At 63.8% G+C, this 26472-nt stretch overlaps 1 protein-coding gene across 9 annotated transcripts in view; it reads right to left on the bottom strand.

The window, feature by feature from the left end:
* Positions 1 to 26472, bottom strand: part of KCNQ1 (potassium voltage-gated channel subfamily Q member 1) — a 322087-nt gene that overhangs the window by 225095 nt on the left and 70520 nt on the right. For all 9 annotated transcript variants that reach the window (XM_066378775.1, XM_066378950.1, XM_066379042.1 and 6 more), the window contains exons 3-10: positions 19027 to 19153; positions 18488 to 18566; positions 17984 to 18080; positions 17281 to 17421; positions 8797 to 8907; positions 7838 to 7933; positions 6535 to 6657; positions 5569 to 5713 (exon numbers count right to left, since the gene is read on the bottom strand). In XM_066378775.1, coding sequence (XP_066234872.1) covers positions 5569 to 5713; positions 6535 to 6657; positions 7838 to 7933; positions 8797 to 8907; positions 17281 to 17421; positions 17984 to 18080; positions 18488 to 18566; positions 19027 to 19153 — 919 coding nt within the window. The remainder of the gene's footprint in view (positions 1 to 5568; positions 5714 to 6534; positions 6658 to 7837; positions 7934 to 8796; positions 8908 to 17280; positions 17422 to 17983; positions 18081 to 18487; positions 18567 to 19026; positions 19154 to 26472) is intronic.

Genomic DNA, 26472 nt, shown 5'->3' with positions numbered 1-26472 from the left:
GCCACACGGAGCAGCCCAGAGTGGGGAAAGCAGCAAGGAGGACACCGAGATAGGGCCTCTTCCCACACCCACCCAGGGGGGCCACAGGCCTCCCTTCACCTGCGAGACCCAGCAGGGGCCTCTTCCCCCAGTCCTGAGGCCAGCACGACTAACGTGGCAACTGGGATCGTCACCAGAGTTATAACCAGAAGCCCTCCCAGAGCCTGGGGTGACGTCCCAGCTTGAGACCACAGCGGGCTGCAGAGCCCAGGAGGGCACCTGGGATCCTACTCTTGTCCTAAACAGGACAGAAGCACTTCTTCGACCCACATGACACCATAGTGAGACATGGACCAGAAGCCATGGAAACTCCGCTCTGGTGTCCCTGCGCCCTGGCCCTAGACCTTGCCAGGGAGCCTCGTTCCAGACGCACATGCCTGGGCCACCCCCCCAGGCGCCATCGCTGAAAATCATGAGAGGTGGTCTCTGAGTCTGTGTTGAAAGTAACTCCCGGGGACGAGGGACTGACTGTCCAGAGGAGCATCAGCCTGCAAGGTCAGCGCCCAGCCCTCTCCCTGGGAGGCACAGTGGCTCCCCTCGCTGGGGACAGCTCTGTTGGTGAGGACTGCTAAGTGGGTCTGAGGCCATGAAGAGCCCCTCTCTGCAAGGTTTCTTAGCAGGCTTGCCGACACACGGCAAGCACCCTCCTGCAGACATGCAGACCTCATGAGACAGGGAGGGTCCCCAAGTCCAAGAACAAAGCGGCAAAGCCGCACGCACCCTGGTATTGACGCCAGGTGGTCCCAGGAGTCTGCCTCCCCGAGGAGCTCCAGTGCAGACTCAGTGTTCCCCCTCCCCAGGAGAGGAGGCAGAGAGAGCCTGGGACCGGCACAGGGCAGACCTGGAAACCGAGACCCCCACCAGGAGAGGAGGCAGAGAGAGCCTGGGACCGGCACAGGGCAGACCTGGAAACCGAGACCCCCACCAGGAGAGGAGGCAGAGAGAGCCTGGGACCGGCACAGGGCAGACCTGGAAACCGAGACCCCCACAGGCAAACCTGGCCCCCGCCCACCCTGGACCGACCATAGAAGGGTGATGCAGTCCGACAAGCCAGGGGAGCCACACCCCGGCAGACGGCGTCTGAGGAAGAGGAGTCACTTGTCGGCCTGTTTTCTCAGAGTCTGAGCTTTGCCCCGATGTCTGCGGCTTAGGCCGGCTTTGGAGCGAGACCTCGGTCGGTATCTACTCTGCACGGCCTGTTGGGAACCCCCACACCACGAGCGCCTGCGGTCAGTCCGCCGGGTGACCCTGCACAAGCAGAGGGACGACGGGTCCTTGGTCTGAGCGCAGAAGAACCCGACAGATCAAACAAAGCCCAAGTTCACACAGCCACGTGGAAACGAGACACTGTGAGCGAGAGTCAGGGGAGGCCACAGGGGCTGAGGGGGGCGAGCCAGGAACCCCAGGTGATGGAGCTGGGGGGACAGCAGAAGGAGTCTGTTCCAGCGACCAACAAAGCCCACGTCAGAAAGTAAGAGGAAGATACAGGACGCGAAGGTCAAGGAGATGAACCCCTCCCCCCCCACACCAACACACACAGAAACACACACACAGACACAGACACACAGACACACACACACACACACAGACACATAGACACACACAGACATACACACAGAAACACACACAGACACATAGACACACACAGACACACAGACACACACACAGCCATACACACAGAAACACATACACACACAGACACATACACACAGACACACACACAGACACATACACAGACACAGACAGACACACACACACAGACATACACACAGAAACACATACACAGACACACACAGACACAGACATACACACAGACACACATATGCAGACACACACGAAGACATACATGCACAGACACACACATACACACACATACACCCGACACACACACACAAAGACACACATAGACACACACACAGACATACAGACCCACAGAAACACATACACACAGACATACACACAGACACACATACACACAGACACAGACATAAACACAGACACACATTGCAGACAGACACACAGACAGACACACAGACAGACACAGACACAGCGCACACACATACACACAGACACACGCACACATGCACATGCACACACACATATACACAGCACACACGCAGACACACAGAGACACACAGACTCACACATACACAGACACACAGACACCCAACCCCTCAACAAGGACACGGGGACGCAGGGACGCATGCAGTAACTGAAATAGACGCGGAGGCGAGTGAACGGGGCCGAGGTGGCCGGGGACGCAGCACAGGAAGACTGGGATGGAGGACGGAGCCCGGTCTCGAGTCCCCAGCTGCAGTGGGCACCCGGGGAGAAATGTTCTCCAACCTGACGGTGTTGATTCTACATGCCCGGGGAAAGACACACGTACCGGACTCAGGGTCCTAGCAGATCGTAGGCAGGGTGACAAAAATAACCTGCCAGCTTGAGACACCATGGAGAAATGGCAAAGTCAAACACAAGGTGCCCAGGCACCTGAGGGGGCAGGGTCACCTCCAAAAGTCTGTCCACGAGCCTGGTGACGCCATGGGCCGGGAGGGGGTGGCATCTCTCTCATCTGTAGACAGAACACACACCTCAACCCATGACGTTTCCCCCGAAGAAGCCATCAGCACGGGCAGAGGCGGAGTGGATGGCGGTCTCGGGCAGGGGCCGCGCTGAGCTCCCGCCGACCTTCACGGGAGCGACCCCGGGTGGTCAGGAGGAAAGGGCTCCCACCGTGAGGCTGGAACTGCACGGCCATGGGTAGATGCAAGCACGTCTCCTCCCGGGTGGTCAGGAGGAAAGGGTTCCCACCGTGCGGCTGGGACTGCATGGCCGCAGGTAGATGCAAGCGCGTCTCCCTCCTCTGTGACCCTCAGCAGACTTCACAGGGAATGACGATTCAGGGGGTCATTAAAAAAAGGCAAAACCCCCAGCACAAGGCGACAGTAGCTCCCCGAGGGCAGGAGGGGCCCGGGAGGGTCACTGAGACTGACGGCTGATGGCGACCAGTTTGGGATAGGACCCTACAGGCACCGTCAGAACACAGTCCGTGCATGCGGCCTCAAAGCCCAGGGCAACAGGGACGGTCCCAGTGGGTGGGCGGACGAGAGCGGGAGCCGGGGACCCACAGACCGCTGCGCTCGGCGGGCTCCTCTGCTGCAGGGCCCACGTGGGTGCGGGGCACGTCATGCCCTGAACGTCCCTTCTCTGCAGTGTTCTGTGATGGACTCAATGACCTCTCTTCTCACTCAGAAGCCTGACCATCTCTGCCTCGCCCTTCGCCTCTGGGGCTGTCCCCAAGTGCCCGAATCTGCGGTCCCCGTTCCGCCGGCTTCCAGCTCCTTGCCCCCCTGTGACAGTCACTTTAGACCCTGACCTGGCCCTCCCCCCCTGCGTCCTGCCTCTGGTCCCTGACCTGTGTCCTGTCTGCTGGTGCAACCCCAGGTGAGCCAGGTAGAGCCCAAAGCTGAGCCCCGGCCACTCCGCTCTGTGCACCGCCGGGATCTGGCCCGTCGGACATCATGCCCGAAGCCTCCAGGGAGGAGCCAGCATGCCCAAGGCAGCACTGGCTGCTGTGTGGGCACCCCCGCGGGCATGGACGCTGAGGTGGGCGAGGTCAGCACCCACCTCGCAAGTGAGGTCACCCAGCAGCTGTGTGGGACACACAAAGACTCTGCTGTCCCCATGCATGGCTCATACACACCCTTCCGGCTCCTCCCCAGAGCTCTGTCTCCTCCAAGAGTCCTGTCCCTCAGGGGCCCATACGCCCTGCCCCCTGGCTGTCTTGGACACCTTGCTCTTGGGATGGTCTGGGGACCCCGCCACCTCCCCAGGCCTCACCTGGCCTTGCGCAGAGGGGCCCCAGACAGTCCCTGCACAGCCAGGACAGTGTGAGCTACTGAAGGACAGGACTCTGGGGGGTGGGGAGCGGTGGAGGGGCCAGGCCCCCACGCCAGCCCTCAGGAGCGAGGCTGCCAGCCACGGGGTGTGGCATCGGCCCTGCAACCGGGGCGGTCAGACCGAGCACAGCAGTGGACACCCCAGCGCACGGGAGCTGGGGCCACGGGTCCTCCCCAGGGATGGCACCGGCCAGACTCGCACCTCTGCTCCACCCCCTCAGAGTCGGGGCCACTCTGGATGCCCGGGGGCCGTGCGGACCGCATAGGCTCCGGGCTGCGCCAGCTTATCGAGCTGGCGGGAAAGGAAGCCTGCGCGGCGGGCGTGGTGCGCTCCACGCGGGGCGCCCGACTCTCTCGACCCGTGTGCCTTGCCAGCATTCCACGGACGGCACCACGGACTCAGGAACACCCCGTGGGCGACCGGAAACAGCGCACCAATCACTGCACAGTCAGCAGACGGGCGCAGGCTGCCGCTGCCCACGCCCAGCCTCCCAGCAGCATCTGCAGAAAGCCCCCATTTGCACTGCCACCATGGTCCTGCCCTGCGTCGGAGCTGCGGGGGCACGGGGCATCTGCTGGCACAATTGTCCTTTGTGCCCAACCCCAGTGACAGACAGGGAGCGCAACCTGGGGCTCACCAGCGACACGGCCGGGCCAGAGCCACCTCCAGACGGTATGTGATGAGGGCACGGGCAATCCGGGCTCTGTCCTGCCCGCCCGACTCCCCGGGAGGGTGCCCACGATGGCCCCCAAGCACAGGGCACCACAACGACCCCTTCCCGGGACACTTTCCACCCTCCTGCCAGCGGACGGTCGCCAGATGCAGAGGACACGTCTCGGGTCAGCTGCCCAGAAACCGAGTCTTGGTGGGACCGGGACAGGTACCAGCCGCCTGTGAGTACAGGGGGCTAGGAACAACGGGAGCTTCTCCGTCTGCCGCCTGTGAGTACAGGGGGTTAGGGAACAACGGGAGCTTCTCCGTCTGCCGCCTGTGAGTACAGGGGGTTAGGGAACAACGGGAGCTTCTCCGTCTGCCGCCTGTGAGTACAGGGGGTTAGGAACAACGGGAGCTTCTCCGTCTGCAGTGCCGGGGACAGCGACGCTATCCTCACAACTACCAATCGGCCAGAACGTTCCAGGGTGTTCCGGAAGAGGTCCATGAGGGGAGAGGCGGAGACGGGAACGACAGAGGGACGCACTGAGGAAGAGCCCATCAAGAGCCGTGGGCCCGCTGCCCACCCCACCCAGAACGGGGTGGCGAGACTCGGGGCAACACCAGCCACACAGCATGACCAAGAGAGGGCCTGGTGCCCAGCCGCCCCAAGTCCAGCACAGAACAGGAGCACACCCCCTGGGTGAGGCCCGGCCTCAGGAGAGACAGGACTTCGAGCTGTGGGTGGAAAGAGGGAGAGGACTCCCACGAGCAGATGCCCGACCAGCGGAGCCACGCTGGCCTTGGAGCGCCGGAGGCCCACCGGACAGCCGCAAGCCGTCTGGGGGCGGGCGGGCAGCCCCAGGGGTCAGTGTCCAGGGCGGGCAGCCCCAGGGGTCAGTGTCCAGGGCGGGCAGCCCCGGGGGTCAGCGTCCGGGTCCCGCCCTCAGCCCGCGCCGTGTGCGAGATTCTCACCGGGATTGTCATAGCTGTCCACGGAGAAGTGGTCCAGCCTCCGCTCCTCCGAGGCGGGCTCGCACAGGATGTGGGGGACGGTGAGCATCTTCTCTCCCGGGCTCACCCCGTTATCCTTGTCCAGTTTGAACTTCTTTTTCTTTACCTAAAAAAAAAAGAGGACAGTAAACGGGTGGTTCACGGGCACCCCGTGTCTGGCCCTCCACCGACCCGAGCCAGCCTCCTGCGCCCTGCAGGGAGCCCGTAGGCTCGGCCCAGTGTGGCCCTGGGAGCTCCCGGCCAGGGGCCAGCACACAGGAAGCTGGCAGCAGAGATGTTTACAAGAAGACACTGGGAAGGGGTGCCGAGGGCTGTGGTGCTGGGGTGGCCCCAGAAGCTTCAAGCGTGTGGGGGGGCCTGCTGGGGGCCAATAAGGGCCTCTCTGAGGACGCAGTCTGGAGGAAGGGCGGGAACAGGACACGTGGGCATCTGGGAGAAGGTTCCACCACGGAAACAGCAGGTGCAAAGGGAACAGACGGAGCTGGAGGCAGAGAGGTGGGTCCCCCCGCCCAGGAGGGTGTAGGCAAGAGTCAGGACGGACCCTGCAGCCAGTGCCCGCCCCCGGCTTCACTCACCACTCCACCAAACCACGAGATCGCCCAAAGCCTGCTCAAGGGCTGCCAGCCGTGAGACAAGGCCAGCTTCCCCAAACCAGGACGCCACGCCCGGCACAGGAAGCCCCACGCCGCAGCCCTCTCAAGAGCCTTCACTCCGGCAGCTGGCCGGAGCCCAGTCCGTCCCCTTCCCAGGGAGCCTCCTCTGGACTGCCCAGGCCCTGGCCTGAGTCTAAAGCCATAAGGACGGTGTGGTCCAGCACAGAGTGTACCCCCCAGTGCCCGGAACAGCGCAGAAGCCCCAGAACAGCACCCCACAGCCTCCCCGCCTGCGGACGCCTGGCCCCGCCCTGGCAGGGGGGGGTGCTGTTACCATGGCTGACTTCTTGGGCTTGGGGCTGGGGGAGACCAGGACGTGGCCCCGGGTCGGCTTCCGCACGTAGATTTTCCAGGTGGACGAGTCGGGGTTCTCAGCCGCATAGCACCTCCACGCTGTCTGCAACCGGGAGGGGGACGCCGTGACTGGCCAGGCCACTGAGGCCCTGGACCCACCGCCACACCAAACTGCCTCCATGTGCATCTTTATGTGCATCCCTGTCCCGGGCACGTCCTGCCACAAACCCGACACCACCCGGCCACCTCACGCCCCCGGCCCTGCTCCCTCCTGTCGGGTCCAGCTCCGGGCCCACCGTGGAGGGGGCATCCCTACCCCAACCCCGCACTGCACCCCGGCCTTCCTGAGGGGCGCCGTCTGAGATGGGGGGCTCTGCCTCTGGAGCCACACAAGGGCCTGATTTCGGGGTCTCCGAAAGGAGAAACAGGGTTCACAGATCCAGCTGGGTGTGGGCGGCCCCTTGGTTCCTCCCCGCCGTCCAGGGGTAACGTCCAGGCCCTGGACGGCGGGTTCCGGAAGGGCTTCCGAGAATGAGGTGGAGGCCGCAGAGGAGGCCCGGCTCCCAGGATGAAAACTTCTGAATGCTGCTCACCCCTCACCAAGGCCCTGGTGGACGGGGATGAGGAGACCTGGGCCACGATGGGGAACCCCAGACCACTCTGGGGGGGTATGTTCAGCTCTGGGTGCTCGGAAGGGGCCACACTGTGCTGTGGACACCCTGCTGGGCACCTGAGAGGTGGGGTCTGAGAGGAGCAGCTGTGGGCCTTCCGGAGGCTGAGCTGTGAATCAGCCGAGTCCCGTGGAGGTTGGGAGCAGCCGGACATGCTGAGGCTCCCATGCAGGACCCTTACCTCCATGGGGACGGCCACCTGCCACCCTGTACTTCTCTCTCCCTGACTGGCTCCCATGCAGAGTGAGGGCATGGCATTCGGTGGCTAGGGGCCCACAGAACTGACCACAGCAGGTCCTGCAGTGGCCAGGCCACCTCCTTGTCCCCCACCCTGCCCAGCTGGCAGGGTGTGCCCATCCACGGGGCCTCATGGGGCCATGGTGGAGGGCGGTGGTCTCCCAGGCCTTGGGGCCAGCCCCGTTGGCATTCCCCAGAGAAGGGGGGCAGAGGCACAAGCGCATCCGTGTGCCGGAGGACCCGCAGGGAAGTGAGAAAGGTCTCGCGAGCTCTCCAGGCCGGGAGCCGTCCCCGGGGCCCAGGGTGGATGCTCTCTGGATGCACCCCCGCGGACACTGCTGGGTGCCACCATGACGACAAGGCGGGCGCCCTCACCTGAATGAGCGAGGCCGCCGCCGGGATCTGCCGGTTGAAGTGCTTCTGCCTCTGCTTCTGCTGGACCTTCAGGGCGAACCCAGAGCCGAGGATCCCCTGGTGGGGGACAGAACCGGCTCACGTGCCTGCCGCCTGCAGGACTCGGGGGCTAGGGAGGCGGGCTGGCACAGGCAGCCCTGGGAGGCACTGTGCACTGGCCGGCCCGCCCGTGCAGAGGGGAGCCCCATCTGCAGAGAACCCGTTACACCAGGATGGCCAGCAGGACAGGAAGGACCAGCTCATCTGAGAGGGAGCTCCCCGTCCACAGAGGAGATCAAGTCGCACACAGACACATGCACAAACACACACAACACTGTGCTGTGGCTGTGATGTGAGTACACCCCACACACTGTACACACCGTGCACACATAAGACACGTCCACGTTGCGCTCACACTCAGAACCCAAGTGTAAACAACACACACATGCCATGCAAACACACACTACACATATACCTGTGTGACACATGTACGTACAGTACAAACATGCATTTATACACACGATGTACACACACCCCACTAGTGTGTAACACACACACAATGCACACACCACCACACACACGCAGACAGCCAGGTTTTACCCATCTCGGGCTGTGATTCCTGGGAAGGATGTGGGCCGAAGCCCCTCCCAGGCCACCACACAGGACCGTGTGCTCCCCGACCAGGCACAGTCCTGTGGCAGCTGCCACTGGGGCTCCTCCTTCCCCTCAAGGACCGAGGAAGCCGGCTGCCCCTGCGAGCTGGGAAAGGGTCCTCCGGCCACCCCGACCTTGTCACAGAGGAGCCCACGGGGGCCCCGAGCAGGCGAGCGGGACACTGCAGGCTGTCTAGGTGAGCGCTCTGCTCACAGCGAGGGCCCCGTCCGCCCTGGAGCCGGAGGAGGCTGGCGTGTGGCAAAGACGCCCCCACACGGACCACCTACCGCTGGGAGCGCGAAGAAGGAGATGGCGAAGACGGAGAAGCAGGAGGCGATGGTCTTCCCGACCCACGTCTGGGGCACCTTGTCCCCGTAGCCGATGGTGGTGACCGTGACCTGCACGGGGGAAGGACAGTGGTCAGTGTCAAGGCCCAAGAACCTCAGCCTGGGTGTCTGTCCAGCCTGAACCCACCTCCCACCCCGCGAACAGGCCGGGGCAGCCCTGTCCACAAGACGGCGCGGTGCAGCCCGGGCCCCTGGGTGGTGCAGCGGGTTGTTGGGGTCTCCCAGGCGGCACACTGTGACGGAGGGCGGAGGCTGCTCACCAGGGCGGGCACAGGGCCTTGGCACCTGTGGAAACCCAGGACGTGCAGGCGGGAAGCCCGCCACTCAGAGGACCGTCCCGGCCTCCCGTAAGCCCCAGGCCACCGACGTCGCCGTGCACGGACCCCAGGAGGCCGGTCCTCGACACAGAGCCGGCCGGGGATGACACGCCACTTCCTGACACCCACCCACCACATGTTTCTCGTGTCCTTTTTGTTTTGTTTTGTTTTGTTTCCCCAAGAGAAGCAGACCCAGTTCAATCCTCCTTCTTGGTGGGAGAGCTGTCCACTCAGGGCTTGTGGTGTGACCGTGGGGGCGGGGGCTGCTCCCCCCCGCCCCCCCCACTCTGGCTGGCCCCCTGCTGCCATCGGAGGTTCCCTCCCCGAGGTCCCCAGCGTGAGTCCGAAGGGGACGTCCTGCGGTGACTCAGGAGCCCACCCTGGCTGGGCCAGCCACTCGGTCCCTGTGTGCCCCCAGCGGCCCCCCGAGTCTGGGCCGTGGGCTGCTGCTGGCTTTTCCAGGAGACGGCTCTGAGCATGGTGAGGCGCCTGGGCTGCTCCGAGTCACAGTGGCCCGGAGTGCCCGTCTGGCCTGGGGACCCGAGAGGTCATCTTAGCTGGACCTGCGCTACCCGTGGACTTGCCAGCCCAGTGCCGGGCAGCCCAGCGTTTCCTCTGCGGGAACGCCTGGCCAGTGAGATCGGCCTCCACAGGCCCGGGAAGGACCAGATGGAGCCGCCCTTTGATGCCCTGCCCTGTGAGCCTGATGCGGGGAGCGGGGACACGGAGAAGGTTCTGGGAGGCCCACTGAGCAGCCTCTGTCCACCTGAGGGTGAGGCCCACACGGGCCTCCCCAGGGCGCAGCTCACTGCGCCGAAGCACTGGAGCAAGGCTGGAGGCCCACAGGAAACGGGGTCCCTGGAGGCAGCTGGGCCGCAGGAAGGACCACGGCGCAGGACGCGGAAGACACACAAAGAGCGTGTCCCGTCCCAGGACTGAGCCGCCCCTGAGGGGTGCACCCACACACACCACCCTGGGGACACGGGCCAGGCTGGCGGCCAGCTGGCAGATAAGGGGACCCTGGGGAGCCAGGGTGTCCTCCCCAGAAGGCCTGCACCCCATGTGTGACACCTGGCTAGCAGCTGCCTCTCCAGAGGGCCCGGCGCTCAGAGCAGAGGTGGGTCCGGGGCTGCGAGAAGGGCGGGGCCCCCGAGGCACTGCCCACAGCTCTCGCGGGAAAGAGAGACCTTCTTCATAAGCTTGTTCTGCTTATGGAAACACACCCTATTTACACATACCCTAACGGATACCGATTACTCTTTCAGCGGGCTTATACGAAACGTTAAGACATTTCTCCGTTTTCTAACAGGCTAAGTATCCGTAGATGGGACCCCCCCTGTGAACACAAGCCCCACCCCCACCCCGGGGTCTTTGATGACTAAGAGGATAAGGGTCCCTGACGAGGCTGCCAGGAAACATCAGGAAAAATAACACGCAAGGCAACCTTTTAAATAATGAAAATTAATGCAAAAAAAAAAATCCACGACAGAAATGTACGCAGGTTGGGGAAGGACGGGCCAGCTCGGAGGTCCTGGGGCGGGGGGGGGGGGGGCAGAGTGAGTGGGTGGGGGCAGGAAACAAGATGCCTGAGACTGGCTGTCTCCCTTAGCACCCAAGAGTCCCGGTGGGTCCCTCACCCTGGTCCCACCCAGGTCTGGGCCAGGCCAACGCCATCTGGGAGGTGCAGGGATGCCCCGCGGGCTGGTGGGTACAGGCAGGGGTGCCCGGACCCGGTGCCCCCACCCCACCCCGCAGGGAGAGCCCACGCCCAGGGCCGGTGATGGCCGGGGCCCCCAGACCCCGTCACAGACCCTCTTTGTCAAGTTAACGACGCCCTCTCGGCTCTTTGAGGAAACGGCCCATCCCCATGGCCCTGTTTGTTTTTCCGGAATTCACAGACACAAGCAGCTCAGGAATGGGGCCGTTTTATAGCTGCGGCGCTCGGAACTTGCCCCTGATGAGGGTGAGCTCAGATGTAGATCGGCACGTCCGCGGGGCCCACAGACTCGGGGGGGGGGACACAGCTGGGCTGCTGCGGCCCCCACCAGGGTGCCGGGCGGCTTGCACGCGACCCCGTGGACGCGGTGGGCCTGCCGCAGGGCCACGCGGCCGTCCCCGTCCACCCGGGAGCTCTCTGGGTCTTCACCCACGTTTCGAAGGACAGGACATGAGAGGACCTCCCAGCTCCCCCGCCCCCACCCCTGCCCCCGCCCCCACAGACGCGCTGCCCGGAGAAGCTGGTGCTGGTATCCTTTCTCAAGCAGCATCCTGGAGGCCAGCCCAGAAACCTTGACCCCTCTGGGCAGGCGGTCAGCCTGCGGCCACCACCACAGACCGGACGCATCTGGAGATGTCATGGCCATCTTTCTAGAGAGGAGGGGCGGCCAAGAGCAGGAGCCAGGATGCTGCCAACCCAGACACCTCGGGGCCTGCCACGGGGGACACCTCCCAGTGACACACTCACGCCAATGCCACGAGTGAGGGACCGTGTTACAGAGAGGGAAACTGAGGCTAGGAGGGGCGGTCGCTGTGCCCAAGGTGTCCCTGCTGGTAAGTGACTGCGCTGGCGTGGCCAAGGCCCACACGGCCCCACACTGCACACCACAACGCCAGGAAGGCAGGGGAGCCACGCCGAGGCAAGAGGCGGCCCCCATCAAGGTCCGGGCCTCAGTCAGCCTCCAGCCACCAGCCTTCCCCAGGGGAGCCCCGTGGCAGAGGGAGGGGGATGGCAGGGCCCTCTCAGAGCAGTGACTGTTGGGAGCAGCGGGCCTGAGCGCTTGTCTGTCTCCTCACTCACGGAGGCCTTGGAGCCTGACCTGAGCACCGTGAAGGCCCTGGGCACCGACAAGATCCTCGCCCCCGACAAGGCCCTGGGCACCGTGAAGGCCCTGGGCACCAACAAGATCCTCGCCCCCGACAAGGCCCTGGGCACCAACAAGATCCTCGCCCCGACAAGGCCCTGGGCACCGTGAAGGCCCTGGGCACCAACAAGATCCTCGCCCCCGACAAGGCCCCGGGCACCAACAAGATCCTCGCCCCCGACAAGGCCCTGGGCACCAACAAGATCCTCGCCCCCGACAAGGCCCTGGGCACCAACAAGATCCTCGCCCCCGACAAGGCCCTGGGCACCGTGAAGGCCCTGGGCACCAACAAGATCCTCGCCCCCGACAAGGCCCCGGGCACCGTGAAGGCCCTGGGCACCAACAAGATCCTCGCCCCCGACAAGGCCCCGGGCACCGTGAAGGCCCCGGGCACCAACAAGATCCTCGCCCCCGACAAGGCCCTGGGCACCAACAAGATCCTCGCCCCCGACAAGGCCCTGGGCACCGTGAAGGCCCTGGGCACCAACAAGATCCTCGCCCCCGACAAGGCCCCGGGCACCAACAGGATCCTCGCCCCCGACAAGGCCCCGGGCACCGACAAGATCCTCGCCCCCGACAAGGCCCCGGGCACCAACAAGATCCTCGCCCCCGACAAGGCCCTGGGCACCGGCCAGGCCCCGGTCCCTGCCCCAGTGAGGCTCCTGGGCTGGCTGAGTACCAGCCAAACTGGGACAGGACACCAGACTGTTGAGCAGGGGCCTGTGCCTGGGGGCCACCATTACTGCACCATCATTGGGGGAGAGATGGGTTTGGGGGGGACGGGGCCTCTGTTTCCCACCTCCTGAATGGTACTCAGGGGCCCCACACAGAGGTCAACACCCAGGTGCCACCCAGGCTGCACCCGCCCCACAGCACGGCTGGGCCCAAGGCCCCACACGCAGGGGCCCCGGAGACCCTGCCTGGAGCTCGCAGCTCAGAGGCCACCCCTCGGGAGGCCCTCCAGCGACCCCGCAGGTCACTACGTGCAGACTGCGGTCCTGACGCCGAGTGCAGGGCCGAGGCGGCCTGACCCCCTGGCGGCCTGGCACCGGGTCCGCCGGCGCAGACCTGGGTCCTCGCGCCCAGAGGACCCCGTCACCCGAGCAGAGCCAACACGGCAGCGGGGACAGGCGCTGCCTCGCTGGGGCCGCAGCCTCTCCGTGAGCCCCACGCTGGCCCTGGAGCTGGGCCCTGCTGCAGACGTGGAGACTGAGGCCCGGGGCCGTCCCGGGCTCGGCTCTGCTCCTGAAGCCTGTTCAGTGGAGCCGTCAGTGCCGAGCCCGCACCCCAGGAGGCTGACTTTGGGGTCTGCCCGCCGTGTCTCCGCTGTGCTGTCTGAGGCAGGGCCTGTGAGTCTCTCATGAGCCCCTGCCTCACTGCCGACCTGCCCAGACCCCGGCGGCAGGGCTCAGAGACACGAGGCCTCCCTGGCGTCCAGGAGGGGCCTCAAACCACCTGACCCGTGTGGGGCTGCTGTCCTGGGAAGCTGCTGCAGATGGGACGGTAGTCGGGGGCAGCGGAGGACTCTCAAGACCAGAGGACCAAGGAGTGTGATTGGACCATGGCATCCATAAACACTTTAGTGTGAATTAGCCTGTTCTGGGCCTATCACGAGAGTCTGGCTTTGGGGAATGCCAAGAGAACTGTGGCTAGTCACAGCGCCCTAAAGTTTACAACCAGCCTTGACCGCGTCCTGCTGGCCACCCGGTGCCCAGGCTTCCCGTGTGCGCCCTGACTTAGCTCTCCAGCAATCCACGGAAGCAGACACTCATACCCATTTTCCAGATGGGCCCAGAGAGCCGGGGTCACCTGCCCAGGGCTGCACATCTGGTCAGCGGTGGAGCAGGGATGCAGCTCTACCCCTGGCTCCTGACTGCGACAGTACCACACTGCTTCCTGTTTCCTGAGGCCGACCGTGTTTCTTTCTCTCAGGCTGAAGCCGGAAAGTTCTTACCCTTGCTGACATGAGCTGGACCCCACCCCAAAGGAAACCCACCCTGCACACCACCCTCACTGGGCCCTCGTGGAAGAAATCCCCAAGGTGTCGGCCAGTGGACGGCAGAGGGACCTGCCTTCTAGACTCTTATTCATCCTGCAAAACCCACCTGGAAAGGTCCTCCCTTGGGGGGGGGCCCACTGACTAGGCTCCCAGACCCAGTGGCCTCACACCGGAGGGTCTGCAGGCACAGGACCGTGCAGGGGTCCGCGGCAGCCCGGGGCCCTGCAGACCCCCACTCCTTAGCTGCACGGTACACCCAGGTTTTGCACAGAGCTCCTGGCAGAGGGATGAGTGGGGTCTGAACCCTGGGGCGGAGGCCTGGGCTGCCTCCCCGGGGTCGGTGGGGCCTCAGTTTCCTCAGCTTCAGATGAGGTCCTGACACCGGCCAGCCCGACCAGCGGTGCCGAAAGGGCTTCCACGTGAGCGTCTGAGAGGCCCTCACTCAGCCCCCAGACCCCTCTGACCTCATCCTGCCAGGATGCAGCCCAGCCTGGGAGGCCGGAACCTTCTGGAGCCACCGGCAAAGCAGAAGAGTGAACAGGAGTCCGCCTATTTTACATGGTGGCTGCGACACAGGGACAAGCTTCCAGCTTCCCCCCCCCCTCTAAATTCTAAATATAGATCCAGGGGGTAAACAGAGCCCAGCAGACAGGCATGGTCTCTCTGATTTTGAGAGACCCCCGGGTACCAAACAGAGGAGCCCGTGTTTGTAAAAGCTGCCTTTCCCTCCACTCAAACTTTAATACAAACAAATGCATTTTGTTCCGAGGGCAAATAAAAAAAAGTCTTAAATCCTCCCCAAACACCCAGCAGACAGGCATGGGGCGCCACGGGGGAGTGGGGGATGGCGGGGAGCTCTCACACCAGAGTGGGGCGATCCCACCTGGGTGGAGGGGGGCAGGAGGGCACACTCAGCTACTGAGCTACACGCACCCTAGTTCCACAGTGTGGAAACTGAGGCACAGGGCAGCGAGGGACCTTCTCGTGAAGTCCGCCCAGGATGCCCGCTGTCCAGAGTGGAACTGTGCCCTGCCCGAAAGCTGTGTCTGCCTGAACCCTCCAAACACGAGCTTTCTGGGAAACAGGGCTTTCTGTTGAGGTGATTAAGGTAAGGCTCTTGAGTAGAGACCGTCCTGGGTTACCCAGGTTGGCCCTAAACCCAGTGACGAGTGTCCTTACAAGCGACAGAAGATGTGGTCAGAAGCCCACGAGTGTCTGGAGCCCCCAGGAGCTGGAAGAGGCAGAAGGGACCCTCCCCCAGAGCCTGTGGCGGGGTCACGGCCCTGCCGACACCTTGAACTTGGACTTCTGGTCGCCGGCACTAGGGGAGGATGCGTGTCTGCTGTGAGGGACCCCAGTGCGCAGGACCCCGGCGACGGCCCCAGCAGACGAGGCACACCCAGCGTCCTGGGAGCCACGGAGCACGTCAGCTCCTCCGTCTGCTCACGCGGCTGGCGCCAGCCCATCGGGCACGTGAACGTGGGGTGGGCACAGGCGGCCACACGCACGCAGGACGCCCGGCTCTCTTCAGGAACCGTGGTGGATGTCCTGCTGTCGGGTCAGTGCCCTCCCACCTCTGAGGAGCTGGTCTGGCTCCCGGCAGCCCCAGCCTGCGGCCCTGGCCCTGTGCGGGCTCGGTGGCACCACCGCCCGTGCGGTAGAAGCCCCACGTCTCCTAGGTCCGGGCGGGGAGGGGGGGGCGCGCGCCCCCACGGTGGGCGAACGGAGCCAGGACACAGGAAACCGACAGAAAGCAACTGCCCGGCCGCAGATGCACGCTGGCGCGACGCCCCCGCCAGCCGCCCGGCTTCAGTTTCTGCAGCTCTGTTTGTCCGAGACGCGCCAGGAACACAGCCCATAACTCAAGCCGCGGGGGCCGCCCGGACAGCTGCAGGGGCAGCCGCAGCGATGAATGGGAGCCGTTTGCCCCAGGGCCGGGGTGTCGGGGGCCCAGGGCAGCTCGGGCCCGGCTGGAACAATGGCCAGCCCAGGACCCACGGTGGCCGAGGCCGGGGCTGCAGCTGACGGCGAGGCCCGGGGCACCAGTGCCAAGCTGGGCACAAAGGGGCCGTTTTCCCGGCCGGCGGGCGGATGTTTGCACAGGTGTGGGAGTGGGCGCGCCAGCGTGCGGAGGGCGGGGGCAGGGGGGCCTCGCTGCCCACAGCTCCAGGAGCAGCCAGGATGGGGGGGAGCGTCAAGGCCGGGCAGCGCTTATCAGCCGAGCCTCGGCCTTCGCCCGCGCGCCCCGACCCCCGAGTCCTCCTGGCTCTGCCTGCCCCTGCCCCTGCCCCTCACCGAGACTGTCCCCTCGGCAAGCTCTCTGCTGGGGGCTGAGCCTGCCCCTCCTAAACCTGCTGCCGCTCCTGGGCCAGCAGGGCACAGACACACGGGAGGGGAGGACAGACAGACAGACAGGGGCCAGAACCAGGGCCTTCCCCACCCGGGGAGCTGGATCGGCATGCCCCTGCCTTTACTGAGCAGCCTGGCACGTTGGACGCTTCCAGAAAAACACACCCACTTGATCACTGTCAGGAGCCCTTCCTCGGAGCCTGGCCTCATGGGGTGGGGACAGAGAAGCAGTGACAACACGTGTCTGTGGGGAGCCGCAAGGAGGTCCCCTCCACCTGGACAGGCAGGGATGGGCCTCTCTTCTGGAGAAGCATGCAGAGCTCTGCAAAGGTGGGGGGGCTCTGCTCTGGGAAGGAGAGACACTGTGGGGGCCTGGCACAGCTGCTGGCCCTGCCCACTGTCCCTGGGACCCTGTGCTGGCCCCAAGGCCTTGGCCCACCTCGTGTAGGCTGCCACCCTGGCCTCTCTCTGGCCCGCGCAGGCCTAGCTATCAGCCGCCCCCGCCTCCCTCAGCTCAAAGGGGCCCTCACTCAGCCACAAGTGCCTCTATCCTGCAGCTCAAATGGGCACCCGCTGTGGCTCGCTCTCCTGCCCCGGGCTCCTATAGAGCCTCCCCAGAGCACTGTGCCCCCTGGGGACAGTGGGAGGGCAAGACCCAGCCTGTGCCCTCTCCTCCCCACAGCAAGTAGCCACACCCGGCTCTGTGCAGACAGGGTTTCTGGTACTGGGGCTCGAGTCCCCGTGAACATGGCATAAATCCTTGAGAAACCAGAACCCAAGCACCCACAGGTGACATCCCGCCCTCTCCTCCACCCACCCCAGGCCCAGGGGGCAGCCGCTGGGGCACGGCGCCCGGACCGGGCAGCCCCCCGCCCCAGCCTCAATGGTCCCGACGTACCACACCCCACCACAGGGCGTCGGCGTAGCTGCCGAACTCCACGCGGCCCGACTCGTTCACGGCGTCCTTCTCGGCCAGGTACACGAAGTAGGAGGAGAAGATGAGGCCCAGGAAGCCGATGTACAGGGTGGTGATCAGCTCCTGCGGGGGGGGGGGGGCCGGTCAGCGTGCGGGCAGCGGGGCCGCGGGAACCCTCGGCACGGACGGCCGGCGGCCGATCCCCGTGGCTCCCCGACGCAGCTGCGTAAACCGCGCCACGTTTGACGTGCAGACAACAGACGTCGCCCTGGCCTACCACTCACGACTCTCGGAAGTGGCCAACACAGGGGTCTCGCCGGCCGGGAGCTGTGGGGGCCCCGGCCACTGCCTGGGCAGACGGCCTGAGCGGGCACGGGCTCCACCGAGCGCCCGGAACCCCTCCCGCAGAAGCAAGCTGAGATGAGCGGGCCACCTCGCCCACCCGGGGCTGCTCCTGGCCTGCTTTTAGGTCTGGAGCCTCTTGGACCTGCCCCATAACGTATCTGGCCTCTCCTTTGCCCAACAGGCCCCTGTCCTCGGCTGGAGGACACACGGCCCGCCGTCAGACGGGCAGGCTGGGACGCCAGTGCCACGGGTCAGGGGCTGTGGTGGGGCTGAGACCTCGCAGTGCCCCGTGCCCTCCCCGACCGGCCGTGGGCCCCAGCACCACCCCCCGGCCCCCCACCTGGCGGTGGATGAAGACCACGGAGCCCAGCAGCCTCCAGGTGCCGCCCTGGCGGTCGACATGCAGCATCCTCAGGATCTGGAGAAAGCGGATGCCCCTGCAAAGGAGACGCCCGTGTCCCTGCTGTGCCCGCGCCCGCCGGGCACACCCCGCTGCCCTCAGTGCCGCCCTCAAACCTGGCTGAGGGCCTGCCCACCAGCCACCAGGCACTCGCTCATCCCCTCGTCCCCTCGTCCCCTCTGCCAACGCGGAGACAGACCGGCACATCTTCCGCCCCCCCTGTCCCCAGGCCGCCACCAGCTGGATCACCCCAGTTTATAGAGGAGCAGATGGAGGTCCCCGCTGGTCGGGCCATGCGGCCCGAGTCCAGGAAGCACCTGGGAATGTGTGCGGAGTCTGGAACCCTGACTCGGCTCGGGCCCCGGATCACCCCCTGCCCAGCACACTGCCCTGTGGCTCTCACGGCCCCTCCCCCAGCCCGGGGGGCCTGCCGCCCCGGAATACCTGATGGCTGAGGTGGCAAACACCTGCCCTTTGGAGCCCACGCAGAGGACGACCATGGAGGCCACGACCACGATGAGGTCTGGGGAGGCAGTGGGTTCCCACCGTCACCAGCAGGGCCGCTGGCTGAGGGGGAAGACCCTGGCGGTGAGGCAGGACAGGCCCGACAGAGGGACATGGGAGCCTCGGACGGGAGCCCTGCCCGCATCCCAGGCATCTGCGGAACCCACCCGATCCCACCCCCCCAGCCTGGGTCCGCGGGCCGAGGAGGGAGGCAGCCACCCACGCTGTGCCGAGCCCAACCACCCTGTGAGCGGTGCCTGGGGGAGGGGACCGGGCGCTGAGGCCGGCTCCTGTGCTGGACCAGGAGGTCAGCCCTGGGGGGCCTCCCTGTCACAGGAAGAAGAGCCGGGGGTCTCTCAGTTCTCCAGTGGTGCTGTTCGCAGTGGGGCTCTGCCCTGACCTGCCCCCCCCTGGCGGAAGTGCCCAGCCCTGGCCTGGACACCCCAGACCGCAGCTTCCGTGGGGACACCGTGACTCACCGATGATGGAGATGGGCTTCCGGGCAAAGCGCAGCCGTCCCCAGAGGCCCACATACTTGCTTCGGCAACCTGCTGACCAGAGGCGGACCACGTACTCTGTACCAAAGAATACCACCAAGACGATCTCCTGTGGGGACAGACAGCTGTGAGCTTACCTTGTGGCTGGGCTCTACCGCCCGCTCGGCCCGGCCACACCAACGGGCCGGCCCCCAGCACCGGCAGCCTCTGCTGAGAGACACCCAACAGCGGCCGGCCTGCATCCTGGTCCGTTGGGCGGCCGGGCCCCGGACCAGGTCCACAGTGAGCGGACACCCAGTGAGACCCACTGCTCTTCAAACCAGGGCCCTTCCAGGCCCACGGGGACGTCCCGGTCGCCTCGCCCGAGCAACACCACGTCCCGGGGACCCGCATTCTCTGGCCGGCCGACACACATTTCAACGGCTGAGCTCCAAAGCTCGAGCTGTGCCTCCTGACCTGGGTTTCAGAGAGCGTCCCTCCTCGGGGGACAGTCACTCCTCACCTCACACGGCCACCAGGCCACGAGGATGCAGTACCCAGGGACACCGGGCTGCCTTCACAGGGCTCAGCTGTGCCTCCTGACCTGGGTTTCAGAGAGCGTCCCTCCTCGGGGGACAGTCACTCCTCACCTCACACGGCCACCAGGCCACGAGGATGCAGTACCCAGAGACACCGGGCTGCCTTCACAGGGCTCAGGCGCAAGAGCGGCTTGGGAGCAGGCTGCACAGAAGCCTGGCCACACGTCAGTCTGTACTCGGGGACTTGAAGGTAGGACAGCGGACAGCCAGAGGACCAAGGGCTAACGTGTGGGGGGACCATGGCTGGGCGCCCCGTGGACAGACAGATGGACGGGACAGAGCGGTGGGTTGGTAGGCAAACAAAGACAAGGGTATAGAACCTCACTCTCAAAAGGCAGGCGTTGGACACCAACACACTGGACAGCCGAGGCGAGACGGACAGGTTCCCAGGAACACAGAACCTCCCGGAACTCACAGAGAAACAAAAAACCCAAGCGGACCTGTAACTAGCTAAGGAGGAGGAGGAGGAGGTTGAATCCGTCACCAAAAACCTCCCCAACAAAGGACAGCCTGGGCCCGGTGTCTTCTCCAGTGTCTGGACCCTACCAAACACTTAAAGAGCAAACACCAGTCTTTCTCAAATGTTCCCCACACCCCCCTAAAATATTTTTTTAAAGGAGGGAAACACTTTTCTAACTGATTCTCTGAGTTCCACATCGCCCTGATAACAAAGGCCGAACAAAGACGCTACAAGAAGAGGAAGCACGAGCCAGTATCCGTTATGAACGCTGGATGCAAAAAAAAATAGAAAGAAAAGAAAAAAAAAAAATTCCCTTCCATAAAATACGAGCGAGCGGAATTCTGCAGCATATTGAACAGATTATACACAATGACCAAGTGGGATTTATTCTTGGAATACAAGGACAGTTCAGCACATGAATATCAATCAATACAATACATCATATTAACGGAATGAAGGGGAAAGGAAAAAAAAAACACATGATCTCAACCGACTCAGAAAAAAAGCATTTGACAAAATTCAACACCCTTTCAGGCTGAAAAAAAATAAAATAAAGTAAAACCACTCCACACACAAGGAACAGGAGGAAAACTAACACCCCCCCCCCCCATAAGAGAAGACATGTAAGAAAAAACTCGTGTCCAAAGTCAGATGGGCAGTGGAAGGTGAAAGGGTCCCCCCTGCCCCCTTCTCTCCCTCCTGCCCGCTCTCTCCCTCTCTCCACGTCCAGTCGGCCACGTTCCTGGACGGTTCCAGCCAGAACAACTAGGCAGGAAAGAGATAGGAAAGGCGACCCCAGTTGGGAAACAAAGGTCACGTTATCTGCCTTGCAGGACGATAAGATCTCACGTGGAGAAAACCCCAACGCCATTCTGCAATAAACCATCCGACCTAATAACCGAACCCGGGTTAGAGCCAGGCGGGGGGGTGGGGGGTGGCGGGGGGAGGTGGGGGGACACGGAGTCAGCACACAAGAGTCCGCCGCATTTTTTTTTTTTTTTTTTTTTGCATCGCTTGCATTGTTTCCACAAAACAATGGACAATCTGAAGAGGAAGTCACAGAAACAATTCTGTTTACACTAGCGTCAGAAAGAATGAGAATACGTATGAATTAGCTAAGGAGGTGAAAGACCTGTGTCTACGGGGCGAACTGAGAAACCCCGCTCCGTCCCACGCGCCACGCGCTCGTGGATTGGGAGGAAGGGCGACTGCCCGCCCGTCAGGAGGTCCGAATGGCCCCCCGCTCCTCCGTGGGAGCTCCAGATGCAAAGCCATCTCCCGGTGCTCAAGGTCCCGAGGACGTGTCTTGCAGAAAATAGAAAAAGCCGTCATAAATCTATAGGGAGCCTCCAGGGACGGTAACATTAGTCTAAACAAGACGTGGTCCCTCCACACAAGGAAGTATCGCTCAGCCTTAGAAAGGAAGGAAATCCTGACCCGGGGCTGTTAACATGGATGGATGCTGAGGACATTTATGGTCAGTGAAATGAGCCCATCAGGTGTGCTCAGAGCTGGCTCCCTGCCCAGTCCTCTCCCCCCACCCCCACCCTCCAGGAGCCTGGCCCTGGCAGGGGCTTCTTCTGTTCCCCACTGGGGTGACAGTGGCCGACCCTGCTCCCGTGCCCAGTGTCTGCCCACCACAGGGGGGGGTACTGGACACAGCCGGCCGGCTCTCACGTGTTGTTCATCAGGACGGAATCCAACGGATACCATCAAGCCTGTGTTTGGGGCGACCTCCGTGGGTGGTGGGAGAATGTGGGGGACCGTCACGCTGCCTTCCTCTCCCAGAAACGTTCTCGGCTTGTGACCTCAAGTTCTTCACGGGGGCTGAGGCCACGGCGGGTGCTTGGTCAGGGGGCACGTGGGAGATGGTGGCAGAGCGAGCGGGCGTGGCCTCGTGGCGGGCTGCTGGTCCCTCCTCTGCCCTCAGCTCTGGGGCAGCGGCGGCCCTGGCTGGGCAGGGGCACCTTTCTCCGTCCACCTCCCCCATCCCCCACCCCTCCGGGCCGCGGGCCAGTGCCTGCCCGGGTAGGCGCCTGACGTAGGTACACTGAGTGGAAGAAGGAAAGAATGAACCAACGAACAGACCAACGAGCTGGGTGCAGGGACTCTGCCTTAGCCACTGGTTCCCCGAGAATCTCCCCCGACAGGAATGAGGCGTGTGCCCCGCAGTGTCTCGCTGGGTAACCCCCCAGCAAGCTTATTTCAACGTATTTGGTTGTTGTTGTTTTTTAAGTCACTAAATAACTTCTTCAGCTGTTGTCTGTCCCAAGCAGGCTTGAAGTGCTCTAAGAGTCTTCGGACAGACCTGAATGTAAATTCGTTTTGTAACTGTACTTTCCCCCGACGACTGTGCGACCCCCCCCTCCCAAAACTCTCCTGGCCTCACGCTGCGGGGGAACCTGGTTGGGAGTTGGGCGGCCCCCAGCCCGCAGGGAGACCGGGGGACAGGCAGGGTCCCCTCTGGAGGGTGAGGTGTAGGAATAATTTTAAACAATGCTAATCCTCAAATCCTGTTTGACTCTGGAATGCAGAGCAGACCAGCCGGCTGCTGGGCTCACCGTCAGGCCGGGGGCTCATGGCCGGGGGCTGCCGGCACGCTGGGAAGGGGCAGGAAGGGGCCCCAAGCTCGCTCAGAGACAAAGTGATCCCCGTCCGCCTCGGGTGCCAGACAGGACGGCACCTGGGGCAAGGCCACAGCTGGACCTCAAAACTGGACACCCTCGATGGGACCCCACGTGGTTCCCTGAGGCCCAGGTTTCGGGGACAGATGTCCCGGTCAGCCCAGCCCAGCACCCCCTCTTGGGAGCAACCTGTCCACTGGCTTGGGCCCCAGAAGGGATAGAACAGGCTTACAGGAAGGGCCTTGGCCACTTTGGGCTGGGCACTGCTTCAGGGGCCTCGACTGGGCTTGGCCATCCATTGGTGGAGGCTGGAGACGGGGGGAATAAGGCCTACAAGAGGGTTGACCCCCCAAGCCACCACATGGTGCCTCCCATTATTCAGGGGGCCACACTCCCAGTCCAAAGCAGGGTCATGACCCGGCGGGGCCCGCCCTGCCCATGCTGTGGGGCCCACCCCGTGCGCTCCCCATGGGCCCGAGGCTCCCCTGCACCCTGCTGCTGCCCAGGGCTCTGTCTCAGAACCGCTCGCCCTGCAGGCTCCCCTCCCCCCACGACCACCGGGTCTTCCACTCCCTCGGCCCAGCCCAGGCACCCCGTGCCCTCTGCGGAACCCTGCCTACCCTCCTCGTGGAGCCAAGGGTCCCTCCTTGGCTGCCCCGCTGAGACCTGAGCTAGCCTGCAGGCCCCTCTCAGCGAGGCCCTGGGCGTGCACCCAGGCCAAGACGGGGCTGGCCTCACACTTTGCCCCGCAGACACAGGCACAGGGGTCAGGCCTGTGTCGGGGACGAGACAAAGGGCCACACCCACCTGGCCACTGTCCCTCCGACGCAGCAAGACTGCCTCCTGGCTGCCGCTGGCTTCATGGACAGGGGCCTCATGGTCAGTCTGGGCACTGAGACCGGGGTACTGACCCAAGCGCTCATGGCCTGCCTGCAGCCAGCGAGACACGCAGGGACAGGGACACGCAGGGACAGGGACACGCAGGGTCCGAGCAGCCAACCCACCAGCCAGCCCCTCTGCCCCCGCCGATATCAGTGGTGGATGTCGGGGTGGCTCCCAGCAGTCTTACTTACAGAATTATTATTACAGACAAAGTTTCTAACCAACACCCAATTTAAAAATGGGCAAAGAACTTGAACAGGCATTTCTCCCGAGAAGACACACAGACGGTCGACGGAGCACACGAGAAGACGCCCAGCACTGCCCCCCCATCAGGGAAACGCAAAGCCAAGCCACCCCCCCATCAGGGAAACGCGAAGCCAAGCCACAGCCAGACACCGCCTCGCGCCCACGAGGACGGCTCTGTCGGGAAGGGGCAGAAAACAAAACAGACAGAAGCGAGTGCTGGCGAGGATGCGGAGGAAGCCGGGCCCCACGCGGGTGGGTGGACTTGAGATGGCGCAGAAAGGAGGACCCTCTATAAATATGTAAACACAGAATGGCCGTGGGACCCAGGAATCCCACTTCTGGGTACAGACTCAGAAGCAGGGAAAGCCAGGTCCTCAAAAGAGATTGGCCCCCCATGTTCACAGCGGCCAAAAGGTGGAGGCACCCCAAGTGACTGCCCATGGACAGAGGTGACCTGTCCACATGATGGGTCATGGCTCAGCCTGAGGAAGGGAGGACACTCGGACACGGGCAGCAGGGATGATCCCGGAGGACACGGTGTGGAGAGAAATGGAACAGGCCCGGGAGGACCCGTCCTGTGACCCGCTGACACGAGGTCCCCAGGGGAGACAGAAAGGATGGTGGGTGCAGGGGCTGGGGCAGGGGGAGAGGGGTGGGTGTTCAGTGGGGAGATGGAAGTTTCGGAGATGACGGTGGGGACGCAGCACCACGGTGTGGGCAGTGTGGACGTGCTTAATGCCGCCGGGCTGTGCACCCCAGGTGGGTAAGGTGGGAGAGCTTATGTTCTTTGTATTTCAGCACCATTTTTAATGAAAAGAAAGCACATGAGCAGACGTCGGGAGAAGGGGGGCCATGGGGAACCACTGCTCATGGGTCAGGGAGCACTTCTTTCTGGGGTGATGGAAAGTTCTGGAACGAGACAGAAGGTGGTTGCCCAGCACACAGTGAATGTTCTAAATGGCACCGAATTGTGCACTTTAAAACGGTTGGAGTGATGAATTATCTGTCGTGTGTGTTACACCAACAACACAAACCAGTGTCCACGGGGCCCTGGCTGGCAGGTACGCCTGGACCCTCTCGAGGAAGGTCTCTGGGCCCCCCGGGCCAGCCCCTCGGACCAGCAAGCAGGCCCTGAGTCCCCATCGCCGGCTTCCAGGCCTCGTTCTCAGTCTTCAGCTCAGCGTTCAGCGAGCCACCTACGCTCAGGCGATGAGCTGCAGACTGCCACGTCACGGTGACAAGCAGGGGAACTGGGGCGCAGAGGGCCAGGCTGGGACGACAGAGACGGGGGTGGGGTGAGGGGGTCCGCGTGGCACGGCTCCCACGGGGGTGCCACGCCATCCAGCCGCCCGAGGACTTCGTTCTCCACAGCCAGCCCCATCTCGCCGTTTGCCAGATACCCACCGGGACCCCTCTGGCTCAGCCAAGGAAACGCTCCCGAGAGTCACGAGTCCGGAGCCCGGCCTCGCAGGCACGCCGGCCCCAGCCTGCTCGGTCCACAGGGGGTCATGGCCTGTTGACAGCGATCTAGAAAGTCCCCAGGAGTCGAGATAAAAGATTGAGAAACGCAGGTGCTTATCTCGGGGGTCGGTCTGTTCCCCACCGCAGGGAGGGGAAAGGTTGGCCGTGACTCATGCATTTCGAAACACGGTGGAGCTGGAAGAATCGCTCGGGGTGGAGGATGAAGGTCGGCGGGCCGCCTTATCTGCCGCTTCATCCTGGGAAGATTGTCCGGAGCCCTCTGGACTCTGAGACCTGGTGCTGCGGGCACCCTGTGACCGGGAGCCCTGGGACTGTCAATACCGAGAATTGCTCCCATGTGACAGATAGCGAGAGGGCCCCAAAGGCTAAACCCGCTCGGATCAGCGAGCGTCACAGCCTGACCTTTGGGATGATAGCGTTGTTTTCCAATTTTTGGGATTCTTTGCTACACAACCAAGGAAGCTGTCTGCACAGGTTCTCTGCGTGACTACTCCGCTCCCCCTGCAAGGGAAAGGTTCATCTCCCACGGGAGTGAAAGGTTAACCAGGGGGTTGAGCACAGACGTCGTTAGGGGAGAGGGGACATCGTGCTTCAGGGTCAGGGCTGACTGAGAGCAGGAATCACGATCAAGGACAAAAGTCACAGCGGCTTCCCTGGTGGCTCAGTGGACGCCAGACATGGCTGGCTCGGGGACACAGCCCCAGGGGAACCGGTACAGGGGCGCCTGGTCCCCTCAAAGGCCTCCTGAGCCAGGGCAAGAGCAGGCATGGGTCCCTCAAAGGAGCGGTGGATGCTGGGGGCCAGGGCAGCCTCCCTATCAGGCCAGGCGTGAGGCCAAGCAAGGGGACAACGGTCTTGTCCTACTCCCACTCAGCCTTCAAGACCTGTGGCCCCTTCCTACCCTGCTACCCTGGGCCAGGAGCTGGCTCACTGGGGACTGTGGTCCCCACAGCATAAAGCCCGGCCTGCAGGCTCTGGGCCCAGCTGTTCCCCTCCACGTGGGACCCAATCGGCCACAGAGGGAGTGGGCCCCGGCATTCCCGGAGGGTCAGCTGGCCGGACAGCCCGAGCAGGCGCGAAGGCTGCTCAAAGCGCCCTTTGTTTGGGGTCCCGCCTGTGGCCAGCTGCTCCCAGCCGTGCGCCCGTGGTGAGGGCT

The sequence above is a fragment of the Saccopteryx leptura genome, chromosome 1 (genome assembly GCF_036850995.1).
Source record: "Saccopteryx leptura isolate mSacLep1 chromosome 1, mSacLep1_pri_phased_curated, whole genome shotgun sequence".
Classification (NCBI taxonomy): Eukaryota; Metazoa; Chordata; class Mammalia; order Chiroptera; family Emballonuridae; genus Saccopteryx; species Saccopteryx leptura.
The sequence above is the reverse complement of the archived record's forward strand: the minus strand, read 5'-3'. Positions and strand labels throughout refer to the sequence as shown.